The 21,701-nt window shown below is 42.2% G+C and overlaps 1 protein-coding gene across 1 annotated transcript in view; it reads left to right on the forward strand.

Moving 5' to 3' along the window:
- LOC147107793 (calcipressin-1-like) overlaps positions 1 to 21,430 on the forward strand; it is an 80,717-nt gene extending 59,287 nt beyond the window's left edge. Inside the window, exons 2-4 of the mRNA XM_086007104.1 lie at positions 15,068 to 15,241; positions 18,154 to 18,325; positions 19,526 to 21,430. Coding sequence (XP_085863230.1) covers positions 15,068 to 15,241; positions 18,154 to 18,325; positions 19,526 to 19,704 — 525 coding nt within the window. The 3' untranslated portion in view covers positions 19,705 to 21,430. The remainder of the gene's footprint in view (positions 1 to 15,067; positions 15,242 to 18,153; positions 18,326 to 19,525) is intronic.
- Positions 21,431 to 21,701: the final 271 nt, after the last annotated feature.

Here is a 21,701-nt window from a genome sequence, read left to right on the forward strand (position 1 = left end):
GCTGACTGCAAGTTATGGGCCAGTCTATTCCCTTCATCATCTTCTAAACCTCGTTCAAATTTGAATTTTCTTAATGTGAATACAAAAGTTGTAAATCACATTATGGCAAATCTGGTAAAACAATACATTCACCACAATGATCCAATGTACAGTTAACATAGAAGATAGGAGTAGCCCATTCGGCCCCTCGAGCCTGCTCCGCCATTTAATGAGATCATGGCTGATCATCCAAATTCAGTACCCTGTCCCTGCTTTCTCCCCATATCCCTTGAGCCCTTTAGCCTTAAGAAATATATCTAACTCCTTGAATATATTTAATGAATTGACCTCAACTGCCTTCTGTGGTAGAGAATTCCACAGGTTCACCACTCTCTGGGTGAAGAAATTCTTCCTCATCTCTCTCCTAAATGGCTTACCCCTTATCTTTAGACTGTGACCCCTGGTTCTGGACTCCCCGCCATCAGGAACATCCTTCCTGCATCTAGTCTGTCCAGTCCTGTTAGAATTTTATAAATTTCCAGGAGATCCCCTCTCATTCTTCTAAACTCTAGTGAATATAAGCCCAATCTCTCCTCATACATCATTCCTGCCATCCCAGGTGTCAGTCTGGTGAATCTTCGCTGCACTCCCTCCATGGCAAGAACATCCTCAGATAAGGCAACCAGAACTGCACACAATACTCAAGATGTGGTCTCACCAAGGCCCTGTACAACTGCACCAAGACATCCTTGCTCCTGTACTCAAATCCTCTCGCTACGAAGGCCAACATACCATTTGCCTTCTTAACCGCCTGCTGCACCTACATGCTTACCTTCAGCGACTGGTGCACAAGGACACCCAGGTCTCGTTGCACTTCCCCTTCTCCCAATCTATTGCCATTCAGATAATCTGCCTTCCTGTTTTGCCACCAAAGTGGATAACCTCACATTTATCCACATTGGGCAGATGCAGTATAATCACCCAACCTGTCCAAATCATACTGGAGTTTCTCTGCATCCTCCTCACAGCACACACGCCCACTCCGCTTTGTGTCATCTGCAAACTTGGAGATATTACATCTAGTTCCCTAGTCTAGTCATTAATATATATATTGTGAATAGCTGGAGTCCTAGCACCGATCCCTGCGGTACCCCACTAGTCACTGCCTGCCACTCGGAGAAAGACCCGTTTATTCCAACTCTTTGCTTCCTATCTGCCAACCAGTTCTCTATCCAAGTCAGTACCTTACCCCCAATCCCAAGTGCTTTAACTTTACACGTTAATCTCTTATGCGGGACCTTATCAAAAGCCTTCTGAAAGTCCAAATACACCACATCCACTGGTTCTCCCTTATCTATTCTACCAGTTACATCCTCAAAAAATTCTAGTAGATTAGTCGAGCACGATTTACCTTTTGTAAAGCCATGTTGAATATGCCCGACCCTGTCACTGTTTTCCAAGTACTCTGCTATTACATCTTTTTATAATGGACTCTAGCATTTTCCCCACTACCAATGTCAGGCTTACCGGTCTATAATTTCCCCGTTTTCTCTCTACCACCTTTTTTGAATAATGGAGTTACATTAGCTACCCTCCAATCCATGGGAACTGTTCCAGAGTCTATAGAATTTTGGAAGATGACCAGCAATGCATCTACTATTTCTAGGGCCACTTCCTTAAGTACCCTAGGATGTAGATTATCAGGCCCTAGGGATTTATCGGCCTTCAATCCCATCAATTTCCCTACAAATACTGATTTCATTCAGTTCCTCCCTCTCATTAGACCCTATGTTCCCCGACATCTCTGGGAGGTTATTTGTGTCCTCCTTTGTGAAGACATAACCAAAATATGTATTTAATTGGTCTGCCATTTCTTTGTTCCCCATTCCCCTGATTCTGACTGCAAGGGACCTACGCTTGATTTCACCAATCTTTTTCTCCTCACATATCTATAGAAGCTTTTACATTCAGTTTTTATGTTCCCTGCAAGCTTACTCTCATTCTATTTTCCCCCTCTTAATGAATCCCTTTGTTGTCCTTTGCTGAATCCTAAACTGCTCCCAATCCTCAGGTTTGTTGCTTTTTCTGGCCAATTTATATGTCCTCTCCTTGGATCTTATGCTATCCCTAATTTCCCTTGTTAGCCACGGTTGAGTCACCTTTTTTGTTTTACTTTTATACCAAACAGGGATGAACAAATTCTGTAGTTCATCCATGCGATCTTTAAATGTTTGCCATTGCCTATCCACCCTTTTAAGTAACGTTCCCAATCCATCCTAGCCAACTCGTGCCTCATACCATCGTAGTTTCCTTTATTTAAATTCAGGACCCTAGTCTGAGTCAAATACTTCACTCTCCATCTTAATGAAGAATTCGATCATATTATGATCACTCTGCCCCAAGGGGCCTCGCACAACAAGATTGCTAATTAATCCTTTCTCATTACATAATACCCAGTCTAAGATGGCCTGATCTCTAATTGGTTCCTCGACATATTGGTCCAGGAAACCATCCCGTATACACTCTCAGGAATTCCTCCTCCACAGTATTGTTACTAATTTGGTTAGCCCAACCTATATGTAGATTAAAGTCACCCATGATAACTGCTGTACCCTTATTGCACGTGTCTCTAATTTCCCGTTTAATGCCATCCCCAACCTCAGCATTACTGTTTGGGGGTCTGTATACAACTCCCCCCTAACGTTTTCTGCCCCTTGGTATTTCTCAGCTCTACCCATACAGATTCCACCTCATCAGAGCTAATATCCTTCCTTACTATTGTGTTAATCTCTTTAATCAGCAATTCTACCCCACCTCCTTTTCCTTTTTGCCTGTCTTTCCTGAATATTGAATACCCCTGGATGTTGAATTCCTAGCCTTGGTCACCCTGGAGCCATGTCTCCGTAATCCCAATTATATCATATCAGTTTACATCTATTTGCGCAACTAATTCATCCACCTTCTTACGAATGCTCCTCACATTAAGACACAAACCTTCAGGCTTGTTTTTTAACACTCTTAGACCTTTTAGAATTATTATTTACTGTGGCCATGTTTGATTTACTCCCTTGATTTCTCTGACTGCCACTTTTGCTTTTCTCCTTCCTGTCTTTTGCTTCTATCCTTGTTTCCCTTTCCTCTGTTAAACGAGAGAAATCTAGATAATCCACTTATCAAACTGTTGTCTATATAGTATACAAGGCGCGATCCTAAATCCAAGCAGGCTAAAATGCAATGAGATGAAGGTGGCTAATTTCACGCCCCCACTGTTTTCTTATACCCACGTACATAAAGCCTGTTGTTGCAGTAAGTTTGACCGGTAGTTCCTGTGAATTTTTGTACGGACTCTATTGTAAGGCCAATACTGGGAAATGGGACACTTTCTTTTTTCGGGTATAGCTTTTGGCAAAGTATAGCTCCCCGGTCAGGGATAGCCAGAACCATCGGCAGAGTGAAGCAAATATACCTTTGAACTCGAGCAAAAAATAACCCCCTCCCTCCTTTCTTCCCCCCCCCCCCCCCCCCCCCCGGGTATCAGTATTGCACTCTAATTGCCAATTTGTGCCAACTACTTCTCAAGGGCCAGTAGGGATGGGCAATAAATGCTGGCCTTGCCAGCAACGCCTACATCCCAGGAATGAATAATTAAGAAAAAGCAACTAGGGTTACTTCTATGTACATGACCTGTGTATACTGGGTAGAAACTGCCCAATTTCTTTTTGCAGAAGCCTTTGCCGTTAGTGGAGAGTTTTGCTTCAACTGCTGGTTTAGTTAATGCGATGCCCTGTTGGTTCCATTCTGATTGTCAGTATCTGAATTTGAGGACATTGCAATTCAAAGGTTTTTAAACACACCCTATACTGACGAAACATTAAAATGTCAAACTGTATTTTAGTCAACAAAGGAAGTACCAATAAATACTTTGTGTAAATATTGTCATTGTGCTGATCTCACAAGCTGTGCTGTGAATGGCTGCTAAAGGTTAGCTGTGCAGCAAAGATAGTTGTATTGACGTAACTGAAATTGTTCATTGGCCCTTCCACGCTTAGCGCAGCCTTTGCACTGCATTCTGCATTGGAGCTCGATGTTCCAAAAGTTTCTCACATTACATTTTATTGGGCTTGGCTTAATAGGTCGCGTTCTATTTTGTGCAGTACTTCATGCAATAAGAGGAGGTTTTTGCAGGGAAACATTATTGGACACTTGACTACAACAGCTATCAAAGCTGGTTCCTGCACTGAGTCAGTGAAACGGATGGAACGGCCACTGATGTTGCTTGAGGCTGCTCTGTACTTTCATCGTCTTCATGTGAGCTTCCTGGTAGTAATAGTTGGCAGACCTAAGTGGATATTTTTTGAACTATTTTGAAATAGATATGTTTAAAAGAAAAACTGCTTAATGGGCAAGGCCCTACATATTTTATTAGGCTGTAATTATTTTCCTTCCTCATTCTCAGTCACGCATGTGTATATATAAGTCCTTCCTTGTTTCTACAAACTAAATGTGACACAGATTTTCCAAGTGCTGTGGTTTTCCAGAGTATGCATCTATTTAAGTCTTGCATACTTCTATAAGTGCCACATTTAATTCCTCCAACACTTTCCCAGTCACATTTTGTTGATGATGCCTTCCTTATTAGTTGTAAAGCAGCAGATACTCATACTCAGACTATGTATATCTAATTTTTTTTTTTGTCCTGACTTTTCATCCTGGGTTGTTACCTGGAGATTGAAATGGCATCTAATTTAAATTGGGAATTTATAAGCTGCTACAATTACATGGAATTTACAGCACAGAAACAGGCCATTTGGCCCAACAGGTCTATGCTGGTGTTTGGGCCATGGGAGAAAGAGGATACATTTTATTGCTTCTTCTTGGTCATGACCTTTTCCAGTCTGTCTGATGATTTCCTCTCGTTTTGTATTAAATTTGTCCAGTGTTGTCAGGGATTCAATTCCTAGGAGCCAGCATGGCTTTCTTTAACGGAGAAACTGATTCTTGTTTCTCTTCCTTTCCTCCCCCCCCCCCCCCCCCCACAAGAGTTTAGCTTTCCTTGGCTGGAATATGATATGAAGCTGACAGTATAGCTGAGGTCTGCTGCCTCCCATCACATTTGACAGATAGCCATTCTCTAAAGAAAGAAAGACTTGCATTTATATAGCACCTTTCACGACCACTGGACGTCTGAAAGCTCTTTACAGCCAATGAAGTACTTTTTGAAGTGTAGTCACTGTTGTAGTGTGGGAAACGTAGCAGCCAATTTGCACAACAGCAAGGTCCCACAAACAGCAATGTGCTAATGACCAGATAATATGTTTTCATGTTGATTGAGGGATAAATATTGGCCAGGACACTGGGGATAACTCCCCTACTCCTCTTCGAAATAGTGCCGTGGGATCTTTTACGTCCACCAGAGAGCGCAGACAGGGCCTCGGTTTAATGTCTCCTCCGAAAGACTACACCGCCGACAGTGCAGCTCTCCCTCAGCACTGCACTGGAATGCCAGCCTAGATTTATGTGCTCAAGTTTTTGACAGCCATTCTCTAGCCACTAATCGTAATATAATCTCACCTTTAAATGGTTTTTAGCCTGTTGGACATTTCCCAAAGAATTCTATGAAATGTATAAATGGAACATGCTATGTGTGTAATGGTGGTGGAAGTTTCTTTATATTTTTGGTTTTATTCGAGGTAGTTAAATTCATGAGGGGCCATGAGTGGAAGGAGAGAGGCTTGGGGAGATTCAAGGGTGGCTTGTTAATTTTCCTATCATTCTCTTTTTTAATATCTTCAAAAACAGTTTAATGATTTATTCCTGTTACAGTTCTTTTAATGCTGTAAAATTTTCCATCTCAGGCAAGCCATTCAAATCAAGTGCACATTGTGGGTGTGAATGGAATTACTGCTGATGGAAACTATGTGCAGAACCAATGATAACACAGCTGCCGGGCAACATCAGCTGTTTTTTCCATCTTCCAGTGCAAAGCCAAGCTGATTAGCATAGATATCTTGACTTAAGTGCTGATGTCACTACTTTCCATTCGAAGTTCATTTTGTCCTAGTTGGAACGTGCAGGTTTTATTTAAGAATTTGCTGCCTCACACCGTAAAGCTCCTGAGGGCAAGCACGAGATGCTATATAAATTAGAGTAGTGCACTGAACGGCAGCTTGTAATTCATAGGAGTGTCATTTGATCAGCAGCTTAAGACCGTTTTGCTGGTTTACAAACCAGACCTGGGAGTCTTTTTTTTTTTTCCCCCCCTAGAGACAAACCATGCATCTGCAAAGCCTTAACTGCAACATTATTCTGATTGCCTGCTTGCCTGACACTGAAGTCTTCAGTGATGTTGATGTTCGGGTAAGGAGTTAGCTTAATTTGTATTTTTTTAAACGGCTTAAGAGTGACTATCTCATTTCAATTTATTGTCCATTTTGGGTTAGTTTATTGTTGTCTAGGACGTTGCTGTCTAGGACGTATTTAACTGGCTTGGTATATATGAGCACCATTAAGAATGTTTGGCATTTGACTTGTGGAGCACGTGGTAATTTAGTGTGTGTTTGTGTGTGAAACTGATATTGGGGATATCTGGTATTTGGTTTCTTAATACTCTCTAAATAGCTAATATGGAATGAACACCTCGCTGCATTTTATGATCCTCTGTTGCAAAACGATTCTTTTCCTTTGCTTCCTGCTCACTTAGTGTATAACTTATTTTGGGGAGAAGATGGATTTGTGTACAAAGATGGTGAATTCTCTCTGCTGTGGGTCAAATCTAGGTACCAACTTGTTGCTTCTGAAATGAAGGGAGAGGGTTGCAAGGGGTCGGACTTTAACGGGTGACTGCATTGTCCCAGCTTATTACTTCAGTACCTATATTTGTATTACAATCAGAGAAACAGGGCTTCGCTATAAACTTTGTGCAGAATAGTTATTGCCAAGACACAAGTGGGGAAGGAAGGAAAGGGAGAGAACACAATCCCAGAATTGTGAATTGGTGAGTATCCCACGAAACTGAATAATTGCATATCATGGTGTTTTCCCAGGGAGAACTTCTACTCTGTGCAAGTTCTAAATGACGGGCCTTTCTCATTATATCCCACATTTCAAAGAGCATAATGTACTCGAGTTAATGAGTAGGTTATCTGAGGGTGTCTATTGGTAGAAATTTATGAATGAAGTCCCGAACCCTTGTCTAAAATCTAATAACTTGAGAGAAGCTTGTTGCTGTTCACTGGCATAAACCTAATTTAAGATTTAAAATGAGCCCTGGTTGGCATTAAACCTATTCATGTTTGAACCCTACTGTACAGTAACCTGATGAATACAATTTTACATGGTGCAGCATTCTGTGAATAAAATGTGTATTGGGCATTGTTTGAAGTTCTCATTTGTACCACATGCGGTAAATAATTGTGGTCCCTTTTTTTATTATTTCGGTATTTGTGAAAAACATTTACCATTTGTAAATAACAAAGTTCCCATGACTAAAAAAAAGTTTTAGACTTGACGCTAAGGAAGGTGCAGATAACGTGTAACCGCCAACAGCCTAGCAAAAGCACACTGTGGTTTTTCTCATGGTATACAGACCAGATAAAACATTTTTTTTTAAATGGAGATTGAGAAGTCTGTTTGGGGCAGCAGTCAGAATATTTCAGATAATTTTGTTATATTAAAAAAAAATGGATAGATGCTAACTGGAATTTAACCTAGCTTTCATCGGACATGAACAACTGTAGTGCTCAATGAGTACTGTTCTGGCCGGATCATTGAGGAACGCTCTTTGTGTCATGTAGTTACTAATGTTTTTACTGTTTTACATAACAAAAGAATTAGGAGCAGGAGTAGGCCATACGGCCCCTCGAGCCTGCTCCGCCATTCAATAAGCTCATAGCTGATCTTCGACCTCAACTCCACTTTCCCGCCCGATCTCCATATCCTTTGATTCCAAAATTCTATCTATCTCCGCCTTGAAAATACTCAACAATTCAGCATCCACAGCCCTTTGCGTAGAGAATTCTAAAGATTCACAACCCTCTTGAGTGAAGAAATTCCTCCTCATCTCTGTTAAATGGCCAACCCCTTATCCTGAGACTATGCCCCCTAGTTCTAGACTCTCCAGAAAGGGGGAAACAACCTCTCAGCATCTACCCTGTCAATCCCCCTCAGAATCTTGTACGTTTCAATGAGATCACCTCTCATTCTTCTAAACTCCAGAGCGTATAGGCTCAATCTAGGATTATTTATGCCTAGGATGGTACCGCTTTTATATGATGGCAAAATAATAGCGGGTGCTGCTGAGTCACTCCTGGCTGTGCTGCTTATCAAGAGGCTTTACATGCTGTTGTATTGACTAGATGCTTAATTCTTCATAGGCTTGAATTGGGTGACAGATGAAAGCATCCGCATGGCTAGACCTTCATGCCATCCTGAGACCCAGAGTGCAATGTCAGCAGTAAAGATAGGGATTGCAACATACTCTGTTGTATTCATCCCTATGTTGCTGGTTTTGTGGCAAATCAAAGTTGTTATGCTGACCTGAGTAGAGCGGTCAGGTCCCTTTTTGCCCTGGCAGTTTACTTCAGCTTGAGCATACTTTCAGCGTTCAGCCGTGCACAGACTTTGCACTAATAGGACAGGCACAAAGCTGTAAGTGCCATTTTTATTTTTCTCTGACTTATTAGGACATGCAAGGGAGTGGCACTGTTGGAGGTGCCATTGATCGGGTGGGACCGTCTCCCTGGTGTCCTGGCCAATATTTATCCCTCAACCAATACCTACAATCAGGTTATCTGGTTATTATCACATTGGTGTTTGGGGACATTGTGTGCAGATTAGCTGCCGTGTTTCCTACATTACACCAGCGACTACACTTCAAAAAGTATTTAATTTGTTGTAAAGCGCTTTGGGACATCCTGAGGTCCTGAAGCACCCTGGGACTTTTTACTAGGATGAAGGCACTTCTACAAATGCAAGTTGTTGTGAAAGGCGCTGTATAAATGCAAGTCTTTCCTTTTACTATCTGGATGTACAGTGGAACCTCCCTTATCGACGAGAATCTTCATGGGAGATCAGCAGCCCATGTTGTGGGGAGCAGCTGTTCAGGGGGAGTGGAGCAGCCTCTTGTATGGTTTCCCCTATCGCATTTCCCAACCCCCCCAAAATCTTTGAGTTTTTCCTCAAATTGGCAGAAGATTTGCGAAGCGACTGTAGGTGGAACGAAAGGAATGTAAGAGCCCCTGGACCAGTGAGAGTATGGCAGTGGTTAGCTGTTTAGGGAAGTGGAGCATCTTCTTAAATTTTGTTCTCTTTAGACTTTTTTTTTTTGAATTTCTTGCCTCTGTAAAGCTGATCATTGTATTCTGTGTTCCTAGCTTTGTGTCTTCTTCCATTGGGAGAGAACATTCATGGGCCTTTCTGATAATCACATTCCAATAATACACTGCCCAAACTGGGTCTCTGAAGAAAACTTTTTAAACAACAACAACTTTAATTTATACAGCGCCTTTAACGTAGCAAACAGTTCTAAGGCGTGTCACACACACAAGCGTTATCGATCAAAATTTGACACCGAACCACAGAAGGAGATATCAACTGACCAAAAGCTTGGTCAAAGAGGTAGGTTTTAAACTACAAAATTGGGGCTCCTAGAACTTTACCTTTTTTTATTATTGACTCCAACCATATTTTCGATGGGGGGGAGAAGCCACCTGATATTTGACACTCTCTCTGACAAAATTCCTTTAGGGGAGGTGGGAGCCTGGGTGGTCTGGTACGCTAATAATGCCCTGCTTCATAAAGAACTTGAACTGGCTTAACATGAGAAAAAACATGAGGATTTGGAAAATTAATTTAAGGAAGTGGTCTGAACTTAGACTCTGAGCCAGGATGGAAAATTCCATTTGCCAATTAGCCTGGGAGTAGATTTACAGTTTAGATATGCATTTGTTTCCTCTCCTTCTCTTCCCTGTCCCACCTTAACACATAAAACCTTCTTCTGTTTTGAGAACTTGCAGTCAATTTAGCCAGAAATCACTGCTGATCTCATTCAATAGTCAATTTTTGTTTTTCAAAATTTGTACGGACGGAGAGTTAAGCATAGATGGGGATAATATGAATGCCTTGTGGAAAGTGGTTCATGAGCTGCAGCCATACCAAAGACTACTGTTGCACTGAGTAAGGCAGCTGGTCAATGGTGTATGTGCATAGCGTTAATGTAGGATGTAAGGTTAGATGTGTTGGGAGCATTCACTTGACTATTGAGTGGGTGGTTGCATAACCCTTAGATGTTGAGTTGGGTAGCATCCATGATGGAATACGCTATCCATTATCTGAAATGAATAGGCACAATAGGTTGAATTGCCTCTTCACATTCTAACTTTTCTTGCATTGTTGTAGTTTTTCTCCGAAATGGTGATTTTGTTTTTCTCTTTTTTTTTAAAAAAAAGGCAAATTTTAGGTGCAATTTTTAAGTCCCATCAGAAGGAAGTTTCTATTTGGATTGAGACCACTCCAATCACAGGAGAGCAGTAAAATAATGAAATTTGACTTGGCAGCATTCAGAAGTAGTTTTATATCTAAATGTTTTACTGCTCCGTGTGAACATAATGTGCCCCATGCAGGGAAATGATTTAGATTTGGAGATAAGCGTGTACCAGCAAGAATCTAGTACAGTACCTTGAAATGTGCCTATATCTAGTAGGGTTTGGCATTTATTGAGAAATGTGTTTGGCATAAACTTTTTTTTTAAGAGGTATTTGAATATCGGCTTCTAATGAATGATGTGGCTAGAAAATGGAGCCACAAACCCAGTTACCTAGCCACCGATTCCATTCCCTCCCTGACCACCGTCTGAGGCTGAACTAGACTGTTTGCAACCTCGGCGTCCTATTTGATCCAGAGCTCTGCTTCCAACCCCATATCCTCCAACACAAAGACCACCTATTTCCACCTCTGTAATGTTGCCTGTCTCCACCTCTGCTTCAGCCCATCTGCTGCTGAAACCCTCATCCATGCTTTTGTTGCCTCCAGACACGACTATTCCAATGCCCTCCTGGCTAGTCTTCTACCCTTCATAAATTTGAACTTGTCCAAAACTCTGATTCCCTTATCCTAACTTGCACCAAGTCCTGTTCACCCCTTGTGGTGCTCGCTGATCTATATTAGCTCCCAGTCCGGCAACGCTTCGATTAAAAAATTCTCATCCTCGTGCTTACATCTCTCCAAGGCCTCGCCCCTCCCTATCTCTGTAACCTCTTCCAACCATACAAGCCTCCAAGAACTCTGCATTCCTCCAACTCTGACCTCTTGTGCATCCCCCACTCCATTTGCCCCAGCATTGACCGTGTCAGCTGTGGCTCAGTGGGTAGCACACCTCTGAGTCAGTAGGTTGTGGGTTCAAGTCCCACTCCAGGGACTTGAGCACAAAAATCTTGGCTGACACTCCAGTGCAGTGCTGAGGGAGTGCCGCACTGTCAGAGGTGCCGTTATGAGATGTTAAACCGATGTCCCGTCTGCTTTCTCAAGATCATGGCACTATTTCAAAGAGCAGGGGAGTTATCCCTGATGTCCTGGCCAATATTTATCCCTCAACTAACAAAAACATTATCACATTGCTGGTTGTGGGAGCTTGCTGTGCGTAAATTGGCTGCCGTTTTTCCCACATTACAACAGTGACTCCACTTCAAAAATACTTCATTGACTGTAAAGCGCTTTGAGATGTCCGGTGGTCGTGAAAGGCGCTGTATAAATGCAAGTCTTTCTTTAGCATTGGTTGCCGTGCCTTCAGCCTTCTAAGCCCAAAGCTCTCGAATTCCCTCCATAAACCTCTCCACCTCGTTATTTTTAAGACACTCCTTAAAACCTACCTCTTTGATCAAGCTTTTATCTCCTCCTTGGCTTGGTGTCAATTTTTGTCTGATTAAAGCACCATGGGACGTTTTACTATGTTAAAGGAGCTGTATAAATGGAAATTATTTTTGTGTATGGTGGCTGTTTTAATGATACAAATGTAATTAGATATGTGTTTGAAATTAGATGAATTTAATGTTTTTTTCTTCCTTGACATTCACCTTTGAATTATAACACATTGGACCTTGATTGTAAATAAAGATGCAACATTGCATTCTTTCATTATTTATATATACATATTACACGTGCATGCATCAGACTATTCTACACTTTGCTTTCTCTCAAGTTACAAAGATTTGAAAGTGTGAGCTCTTGGTCCTGTATTGTACCCTGCAAGCACATGGCTGGTTTAGTTTTAATGCCAGAAATTCTAAACGTTTTCGATGACCCCTTTTCTTGCCAGTTTTTCTCCTTGCCCTCCAGCCTCACTTCCTCGTTTCCCATCCTCCTCACTGTTGTATCATTCCGTTGATGCCAGAAACCCTCTGATACATCAATCAAGAGCCTATACATTGAGCATCAAGCCTGAGCCTGTCCCTGCACATTAGGTGGCATCGGGGATCAGGAAACCTGGCAAAGATGCACGCCAGCTAAATCGGCACAAATCATGGCAATTGTTTGGAGCCAACCAAAATCTCTAGGGCTGAAGCATCATTTCTGACTTCTGTGCGCCTTGCCTCCTTATCAATTATTGTATTTGAGTAACTATCTGCAATGTCATTAAAAAAAATGGAGTGAAAAATATTAGATTTGTGAATGGCAACCTATTCTCCTTTCCCAGTTGGTTCTAGCTAACCTATGGCCCTTAGTTGACCTTTGCTGAAATAGCCAACCAAAGATGTACTGAGCAGACTTGGGTGGGGGGAGTGAGGAGGGTCTGTCTGTATGTGATTAGGAGGGATCCTTGGCTGTGTTACTGGTAGAAAGGTGATTCTGTTTACCCATGAATACAGGCAATCGTTTTTTAACTTTTAACATCCACCAACATGGCATGATCATGTTAAAGCAGATGGTTGCTGTGCATGACTCGGCATGAGTCTAGGTTCGGAATGGTCATGGCCCTGTGGGTAGTGGAGTGGGCCCAGGGGCCGTGTAGCCTGGTTCTGCTCCTACTGTGTTCTAATTCTGTTAGATTTCAGGAGATGGTTTTATTCCTGTTCCTGGCTGGGGTGGAGATCGCCTTTACAGAAGGTAAGTACTGTAGAAAATATAGGGACAGAGTGATCTCCTGGAAGAATTTCGATCGCCTAGATGGGTCGGAGAGGAATTTCCCAGATTTTTTTCTCCCAAATTGGCCATTGGGTCTTTATCTGGCTTTTCGCCTCTCCCGGGAGATCACATGGGTTCGAGTGGATGCAGAGTGATGGAAGATTTGAGGTTAGGATCAGATCAGCCATGATCTTATTGAATGGTGGAGCAGGCTCGAGGGGCCGATTGGCCTACTCCTGCTCCTATTTCTTATGACTTTGGGTCAACATTGGAATGGAGCACTTTTAAGTGCATTTGCAGCTGATGGCTCAGGCATTGCTACTAAACTGTACTGGATTGGGTTTACTTGCTGCAATCTTCCTAGAGAGCACATTGCATAACTAGCCATTGCCCCTGCATTTAACTGTGGACTGCTTGCAGAAAGAGCGTAATGAGTGAAGCGAGCTGGGACTGCTCAAAAGAGAGCCACAGTGAAAATAGAAGCAAATAATTGAAAGCTAAGCTGCCACTCGCTCTATATCGCACCGATGCCACTGGGCTCCCCAACCGCTGGTCTCTCTCAGCTGGCTGTAGGCCAGATGTAAACCTGCTGGAACGGGCCAAGACGTGCAGCCCTGAAGACAGTCTCAGTAGTTTTACATTTTGGCTTGGAGCCAGGCGTGTGAGACCCGCATTCTGCTGGAGGGGGTGGGGGGTGTGACCTGGCAGCACTATCGTGGGTGTTGTGCGTGTATAAGTGCCGTTAATAAGGCATTACGCTTTGTGTAATCAGTATTGGTATGCATCGGAAGCCACGGTCAGTTGTTGCATTTTGCTTTTAGACATGCAGGATGTCGTACATCTACGGGAAACTTTCTACACGTATTATGGGAACTTCATGCAACTATATGTCGTGTGGTTTCCTTTTTTCAAGGCAGATATGAGTTGTTTTCATTTGTTACGGTGAAATGCAACAGCTTTTACCTTTTTGGAATGATTTGAAAGATCGGCTGCTTGCGTATCTCGTGCAAAATGTTAAATGTCAAAGTCGTTTGGCCTTTTGTAAAAAAAAAAGTAACAGTGCAATGTGATTGCTTGGATGTCTTTATGGGAAACAAACAAACTATTTGAACAGTGATATTTTCCATGCATTCAGAAGTAGTAATAAACTCTTAGTATGTGTTTGCAATGAGGTGTTCTGATTCAAAAACGTTGCACCCAATTATTCCTGAAGATGTGATCTATTTGTCAGTAGTCCCATTATACACGTTTAAACTTTTTATTCAAGTCATGATACATCAAGTTGGCTGTGACACATTATGGTCAAGTGCAATTGTCTTGTAACTCTTTAATAAAGTGATATATTCACCAGTCTGCACCAGTGGATTTGACCTAGTTTGTGCCAATTATTGGCTATTTAATTGAATACCTCAGATGTTGAGGATCAATCTTGCCAGCTCTTTGACTTGAAAGAGGAAGACAAGCCTGGAAGACTTCGTATGTTGAGGGGGTGGGTGACGGAAAGAGATCTACTTACAATAGTCCAATCCAGTGAAGCCCAAATACACAAAACAATGTAACCACTTGGGTATGCTCATCTCCCAGTCAGTTAGCTTGGTTCCCCCTGTTCTGCTCCTGCATCATGGCTAGTGCCAATCCAAAGGCATGGCTCTGTTTGTTTCCAATGGAACCATTCAGGATACTGCCAGTTAGCCATTATTGAGCAACCTTGGAGGGAGGGTGATCTGGTCTTGTGTGTCCTTGCAACTCAAAATCGATGAAAAATCAGAAAACTGAGGGAGTCTCTAAAGGGACGAGCACTTTGAATAGAGAACTTTCTGTCTCCTCCTCCTCGCCTTTTGATCTACAGATTTCTGTGACGGTAAAGTGGTGGAGAACTATGACTCGAATCTAATGTTGAAAGCTGTTCAACCGAGTCTGGAATTAATTGCTTGGAATTTGACCATTCTTACTGTATTAAATCTCTCCACAGGATGACTTTGAGACACTATTCAGAGCCTATGACAAGAATGTGACCTTTCAGTTTTTTAAGAGCTTCAGACGTGTGCGGATCAACTTCAGCAACCCCATCGCAGCAACTGAGGCCAGAATTCAACTTCACGAGACGGAGTTTAATGGGAAGAAAATGAAACTATACTTTGCACAGGTATTCATTTCTGCTATTGTAATTTTAAAGCGAGTATCTATCCAATTGCTTAAAATATATTGAAGTACCTCCAAACTGTTTTGTGCTTTCATGAAGCCTTGTCCTAAATTATGTAATACTGAAAAAAGTATTTAAACACTAAATTTGCAATTTGATTGCAGCCACAGGATGACTGGTATGGGAGAATAGCGCTCTGTTGCCATACAAAGTGAGGTTGGACACATTTGGACTCCGAATAGAGGGAGATCTGGGAGCCTTGGACACAGGCACTTAGGGCTGGATTTTCCTAAGCCCCTGGAGTCGGGTTGGAGGCGTGCGGGCGATAAAAATCGGAGATCCAGGGGTCCCGACCCCATCCCGCCTCCATGTCAATTTGATAGGAGTCGGGTTGCCGACAAGTGCTGGAACCCGACTCCTAGAGGCGGGAAGGGATTAAAGGCAATTTAAACTGCCAGTTAACAGGTAGTTTTTTGCCTATTCGCGATTTTTATTGCAGGTTTGTGGGCTTCCCGACAGCTCCAAACCACGAAAAGTTTTTGAGGCGGGACGTGGGTCTGAGGTCTTGGAGGGGTCGAGATGCCCAGTGTTCAGGTGAGTGAGGGGTGCAGGAGTGCAAAGGTAAGTGTTTTGCAAGTGTTTAAATAAGTTTAACTTACTTTTACTTACCTTTTACAGGAGTCCTGCATTCCGGTGTCGGGAGTCGGCTGCAAGAACCACAGAAGCTCCGATTTTTAAAAAAAAATCAGCTTCTTGGTTTCTGCATCAAAATGATTTTAAAGTTATCCTGAGAAAGGACTGAGGCTGAATTAGCAGTTTTTCAGTGCTTGACAGCTTCAAACAGCTGTTAAACACTGATATTTCATCTGCCAAAAGCTTTTGACAGATGAAATGTCAATCTCTGACGTCACCTGTTGCCGGGTGGCCCTTAATTGGCCTGCTGAGCCCACAGGGCGGGCTCAACAAGGTCAATCAGAGGAAAATCCAGTGGGTTGGCCACATCTCCATGGAGGCGGGACAACAAGCCCGCCCCCGTAGCAAAATCCAGCCCTTAGTGTTTCCCGTCCCAAGCAAGTGCAGTCCAGAATGGCTAGAAATGAGTTCAATGCTGGCCAGACATAATGAGCCGGAATTTGCGGTTGGAGGCGTACCTCCGGAGTACGCCTCTGGCCCGGAAAAATAAATAACGAAATAAATAAATAAAAATCCGAACCTACCTGCTGACTCCCGGGCTTCGGAGCCTTCGGGTCCTGGGACTGCCGGCATACGCCTGCGTATCCCAGGCCCACGCAACCCAGGGACGCAGGCGGATCAAAAGCGTCCCTGGGATCACGTGGGCCAGGTCCTCCTATCAGAAAGGAGGATTCTTCATATGCTTATAGCGATTCCATTTACAAACAGAATCCCCATTAGCATATGCAGAATCCCCAAATAATTAAATAATTTACACAACTGGAATCAAAATAAATGTTCCCATTTTCATATTAATTAAAAGTCCCTCTAATGAAGCGTTTACAATAAAAAAAATTATTTTCAAAAAATAATTTTAAATATTCTGGGCCAAAATTTACATAAACTAATTTTAATTGTTTTTGGATGATTTTTTATTAATTTTTAATTTAACATTTATATTAACCCTCACACTGGTGAAAGAAGGCCCTGAGCCTGATTTTTACCAGGAGTAAGGGCTGCGTGGGCAGTAGTTGGGCAAATAGCCCAACTCTGCTCCAGCGACAGTGATTTTTGGGTCAGTTAGTATGATCTGTCAAGGCGAATGTTGGCATCGCACGTTTCGAGTTTTCACGCATGCTGTGCATACACCGTCATTGGCCCCGCAGAATCCGGGCCGAAGTATGTTAATTGCATGCAATTTTATGTGGTCAACTCATTAGTGCCATTATTCCTAGCTCCATGTGCATCTTTGGTCTTGTGGAAGGCAATCCGTCTATTGGGAGCAGGGCTGACTGGAAAATAGTGAATTAAGGTGAAATTTAAAGGGTTGAAGAAACTTAATCCTATTTCTTATGCTCTTAAAGGGAAGGGGCAAAAATGTTGAATCCTTGGAAAGGCTTATAAGGCATATCGACCAAAGCTGAAGGTGGGGGGGGGGGGAGAATGGACGGATTGAAGAGAAGTGAAAGGAAAATAAATGTGAAGGCATGACATGGAGTCTGCAGGCAAGTGATTGAGTAGCCCAGTGCCTGGCCCCTGTCTGGCTAAAGTGGTTGTACTGTACGAGGTGGTTGTGAGTTAGGCGGTGGCAGATTTGAGGCTGTGCTTGATCATTTTATGTCACTGATGGTGTATGGTAGCTGCCTGTGTTGCAGCAGATCAGACCTGGCACCAGTAAAACCAGCTCCCCACAGTTGCCATGTAGGTCTGTGCCAGGACCTGCAGATATTGTTGCCTGCACAATAGCAGATGAGGCCAATTACTGTTGATTTACCTTATCATTCAGTACCCCTACAAAGCATGAAATACCATGACTGGACCCGACTAACCATCCAGCATTATGGTTAGTCAAGTCTTTCCTATATCACATTCATGCCATCAAGTCTGCACCACTGCCATCTACATCCTTACTGTGGATGATTGCAATGATGTCCAGGCTTTGAAAACTGGTTCGGGGGTGGGGATGGTATCGTGCAATGCATTAAACGGGTGAAGATCCCACGTGACTCGTCTCGGACCCATTTCCCGATCAATAATACCCACTTTATGTCTGGAAAATGAGAGATTACTGATCAGAAAATATACTCTTGGGTGTTTGAAATAGAAAAGTCTTCCATTCTTCAGTGCTATTTAACTTTGAGCACAAAATTTGCACACTGATTTTTAGACCAAAATATAACTTCAGTTTTACACAAAAAAAACTTGCAGCATTTTTAAATGAGTAATGTTGTTTTTTTTTTCAGATCCAGAACAAATCTTTCGGTAAAGGTAGCCCACACCTGGCTCCACCCCATCCAGAAAAGCAGTTCCTCATTTCTCCACCAGCGTCTCCTCCAGTCGGCTGGAAGCAAGCAGAAGATGCCACTCCGGTTATAAACTATGACCTGTTGTATGCAATCTCTAAGCTGGGCCCAGGTAATCACAACATATGTTTGTTTGTAGTTCAATAGGACTTGAGACCTTCCTTTTTCACCCACCATGCATTTTTTTCTTGCACTATTGCAACTTGGTTCAAGGTTTTGTACAAGCACATCAACACTTTCTAATTGGTGAGCATTCTTGTCGTAAATTAGTGTTTTTATTAAATTTACCCATTTTATAGCTTCCATAAACCTGTATGAAAATTTGTTCCTAAATGGATGTGGACAAGCATTAATTGCCTACTTGAAGTGCTGCAGTCCGCGTGGTGAAGGTATAATTGTTTGAGTGGCTTGCTAGGCAGTTTCACAGGGCAGTTAAGAGTCAACCACACTGCTGTGGGTCTGGAGTCACATATGGGGCCAGACCGGGTAAGGACATTAGTGAACCAGATGGGTTTTTACAACAATCCTGGTAGTTTCATGGTCACCATTACTGATGCTAGCTTTTTATTCCACAGTTGCCGTGGTGGGATTTGAACTCATGTCTCAGGCCTCTGCATTACTAGTCCAGTAACATAGCCTGGGAGCGGTAGCATAGCAGTTATGTAGGGCTTCTCTTTGGCACCAGTTTCCTGTATTTTGTACATGGAGGGAAGATGAATTTTTTTCTGTCCCAGTGGTACATTCCTACAAAGTGAGTTGGCTGCGATGCCTTGAAATATGACTCTGGTAACGAGGAAGAGATATTTGAAGGGCAAGTCAACCCAGACTGCTGTTGCGTAACTTCCAGATTACTGTTCGGGGAATGATAGAAAAGAGGACTGTAAGGGGAGGAAGGAAAGAGAACTAAAATGGAAGAAGTATATTGAGAGGGTGTGGTGACTTTTGAACCATAAGGAATATTATTTTAAAACTGCTGAACTAAGATGAAGGGACTAAGTACCATAGTACAGGACCCATCAAGATTGAAAGGGGCAAGAGGAAAGACCAGCTAAATCAAGAAATAGTTATTGGGAACCAACAAATTTGGGATTTAAAAGCTGTAGATTGTAAGGGGAAAGAAGGACTGAGGATAATGAGTTCTCTATTTTTGAATTCTTAGAAAGAATGGCTCGGGATAAGTGGTGATCCATTGAGTCCCGGCCAACACATTGGGATGTAGATGCAACAATGTATAATAAACCCTGTCGTATCAAATGTAAGGAGGTAATTTTTTTGTTGCTAAGATTTTTTTTTTCTTTTGTATTCTGTATAGGGGAGAAATATGAATTGCATGCTGGGACTGACACCACTCCCAGTGTTGTCGTTCACGTCTGTGAAAGTGACCCGGAGCTGGAGCAGGAGCAAGAGGAGGAGGAGGAAGGGAAAAATCGACCGAAACCAAAAATCATTCAGACAAGACGGCCAGACTATACTGCCAGCCATTCTAAGTGAAAGTGAACGTGACCACTTTTCTTTTTGGCATTTGGACTCCTCGCGCAGAGAGCGACCGCACTACTGAGTTATATTGGGGATACTGGACAGCAGCATAACTAGTGCAAATGATTGAGTTCCCAAATACGTAACTGTATGTGTACTGATTGGCAGAAAGAATGTGGGAAATTTGTACTGTATAAATTCTTTAGCGTTATTTTCTGCTCCAAGCCTGCACATTAAACTGTAAAGGTATTAACTGAGGACTGCCAGATCAGCTGATTGAGCAGTGCAGTGGTGGTGGCGCACATGAAAATGTAGTGGCTGTGGTTGGCACTGAACATTTCTTGTTAGTTGTCTGTTTTACCATTTTTGGTGTCTTCGAGTGTTTGGAATGACTTGTTTCCTCACGGTTTTACTTCATTTGCATATTGTTGCAAAATTGCAGTTAATCCTGTGGTGTTCAGAGTGGCCTGCTACGATATTTAAAGTAGTCCTTTCCAGCAGCACCGGCATGTATGGAATTTTGACCATATTCGAGACTTAAGCAGGGAACTGAATTTAATTGCAAACAGCAGCTCGTGCGCATGTTAATTCAACTACTTATCAGGATCAGTTTAATTTTTTTTTACTTTGAAACTTTTATCGGTACAGCTACATACTGTAAAGCATTATCTTTTATATCAAACTGCATCACAAAGGGTGTGTTGATAGTTGACACGCTCTCTTTTGCGCTTTCTCTTTCTGCATATCTTCCACAACGTAGCTACCTATTCCCATGCACTAAAACTAACCGCATGTACGAAAACACAGGATAGTGTATGGAAATTTTTTTAATTCATTTATCCTAGTGCAGATGTTTTTTTAAAAAATTAGCTGACAAGTCACGTGAGCTGTTTTACGATGTACTTCATGATAAATCATGCATGACCAATCCCACTTTAGTTTGTCCTTTTTTATCTTTAATGTCAAAGCGCGACTTAGATACTTAAGCCTGTTGCGTTTTGTTTCCTCTGACTGGTTTACTTACACAGTGAAGGACTGCAGTGCTGTGTACTGTACTACCGCAACAAGTAATATTGCTGATGATTGGAAGGGTTATTGCACTTCATAATCCAGAATGAAGGCCAGCTCTTGGAGACATTTATTGTATGGAATGGAATGAAATTCAAACCAAGCAGCTGTCAGAATGTGGTTATCTTTTCTTTTGTTCTCTTCCCAAACCAATCTACCTACCAATTTTCCTTTTGGACTGGACAGCAGATCAGGAATAAAAGGGGCCGAACTCACGTGGCTTTATATACAAGGGTTGAAAAGGGAAATCTTTACCACACATTCAAAGGTACAAGACCAGTTATTTGGGAGGGGAAATCTGCAGGAGTAAGACTGATTAACAGTGATTGTTATTGTAATCGCAATCTGAATCCAATTCCATATGTACCACTACACTTTAATATGTTGTCCTGGCCTGAAATATTGGTTACTTGAGCTACCCGTAAATTATTTATGTTAATGTGACTACCTTGAGTAAATGTGGAAAGTACTAAATTACTGATTTGTGATGTCTTGTCACAGTATACTCATCCTGTGTATAATGTTAGAACCTTTCAAGCTGTTTCTCTAGAAGTGTAATATCAGTAAAATATTAAATTATTGAACTGTCTGCTGTACATATTGTTCATATTTGTACAGATTGGAATAATTGGGCAGATGTGGGATGTTTGCAAATAAATACATTTGCTTTAAAGACCTTGTTAGTCTTGTTTGGATGCAGCACTTCTCTTATAAAGTGAAAGCATTGAATACTTTATCGAATCTGTGGCCAGTCCTTCTCGGGATGGTTATTAAGAAAATGGCCCATCTTTTTAAGCTCTAAGCTGCTTGCCCCATGTTAAAACCGCAGGCAGAACCAAAATCAGAGTTGGTTTTAAAGGTGGTTGTGTACTGCGACTTGTCTATAAATTTATTGAAATCGCTGCTTATGGACCAGTGATTCGCATTAGCTGAACTTTGCTCCT

This window comes from Somniosus microcephalus, chromosome 14 (assembly GCF_052327205.1).
Source record: "Somniosus microcephalus isolate GS21.2 chromosome 14, FLI_Smic_1.0, whole genome shotgun sequence".
NCBI lineage: Eukaryota > Metazoa > Chordata > Chondrichthyes > Squaliformes > Somniosidae > Somniosus > Somniosus microcephalus.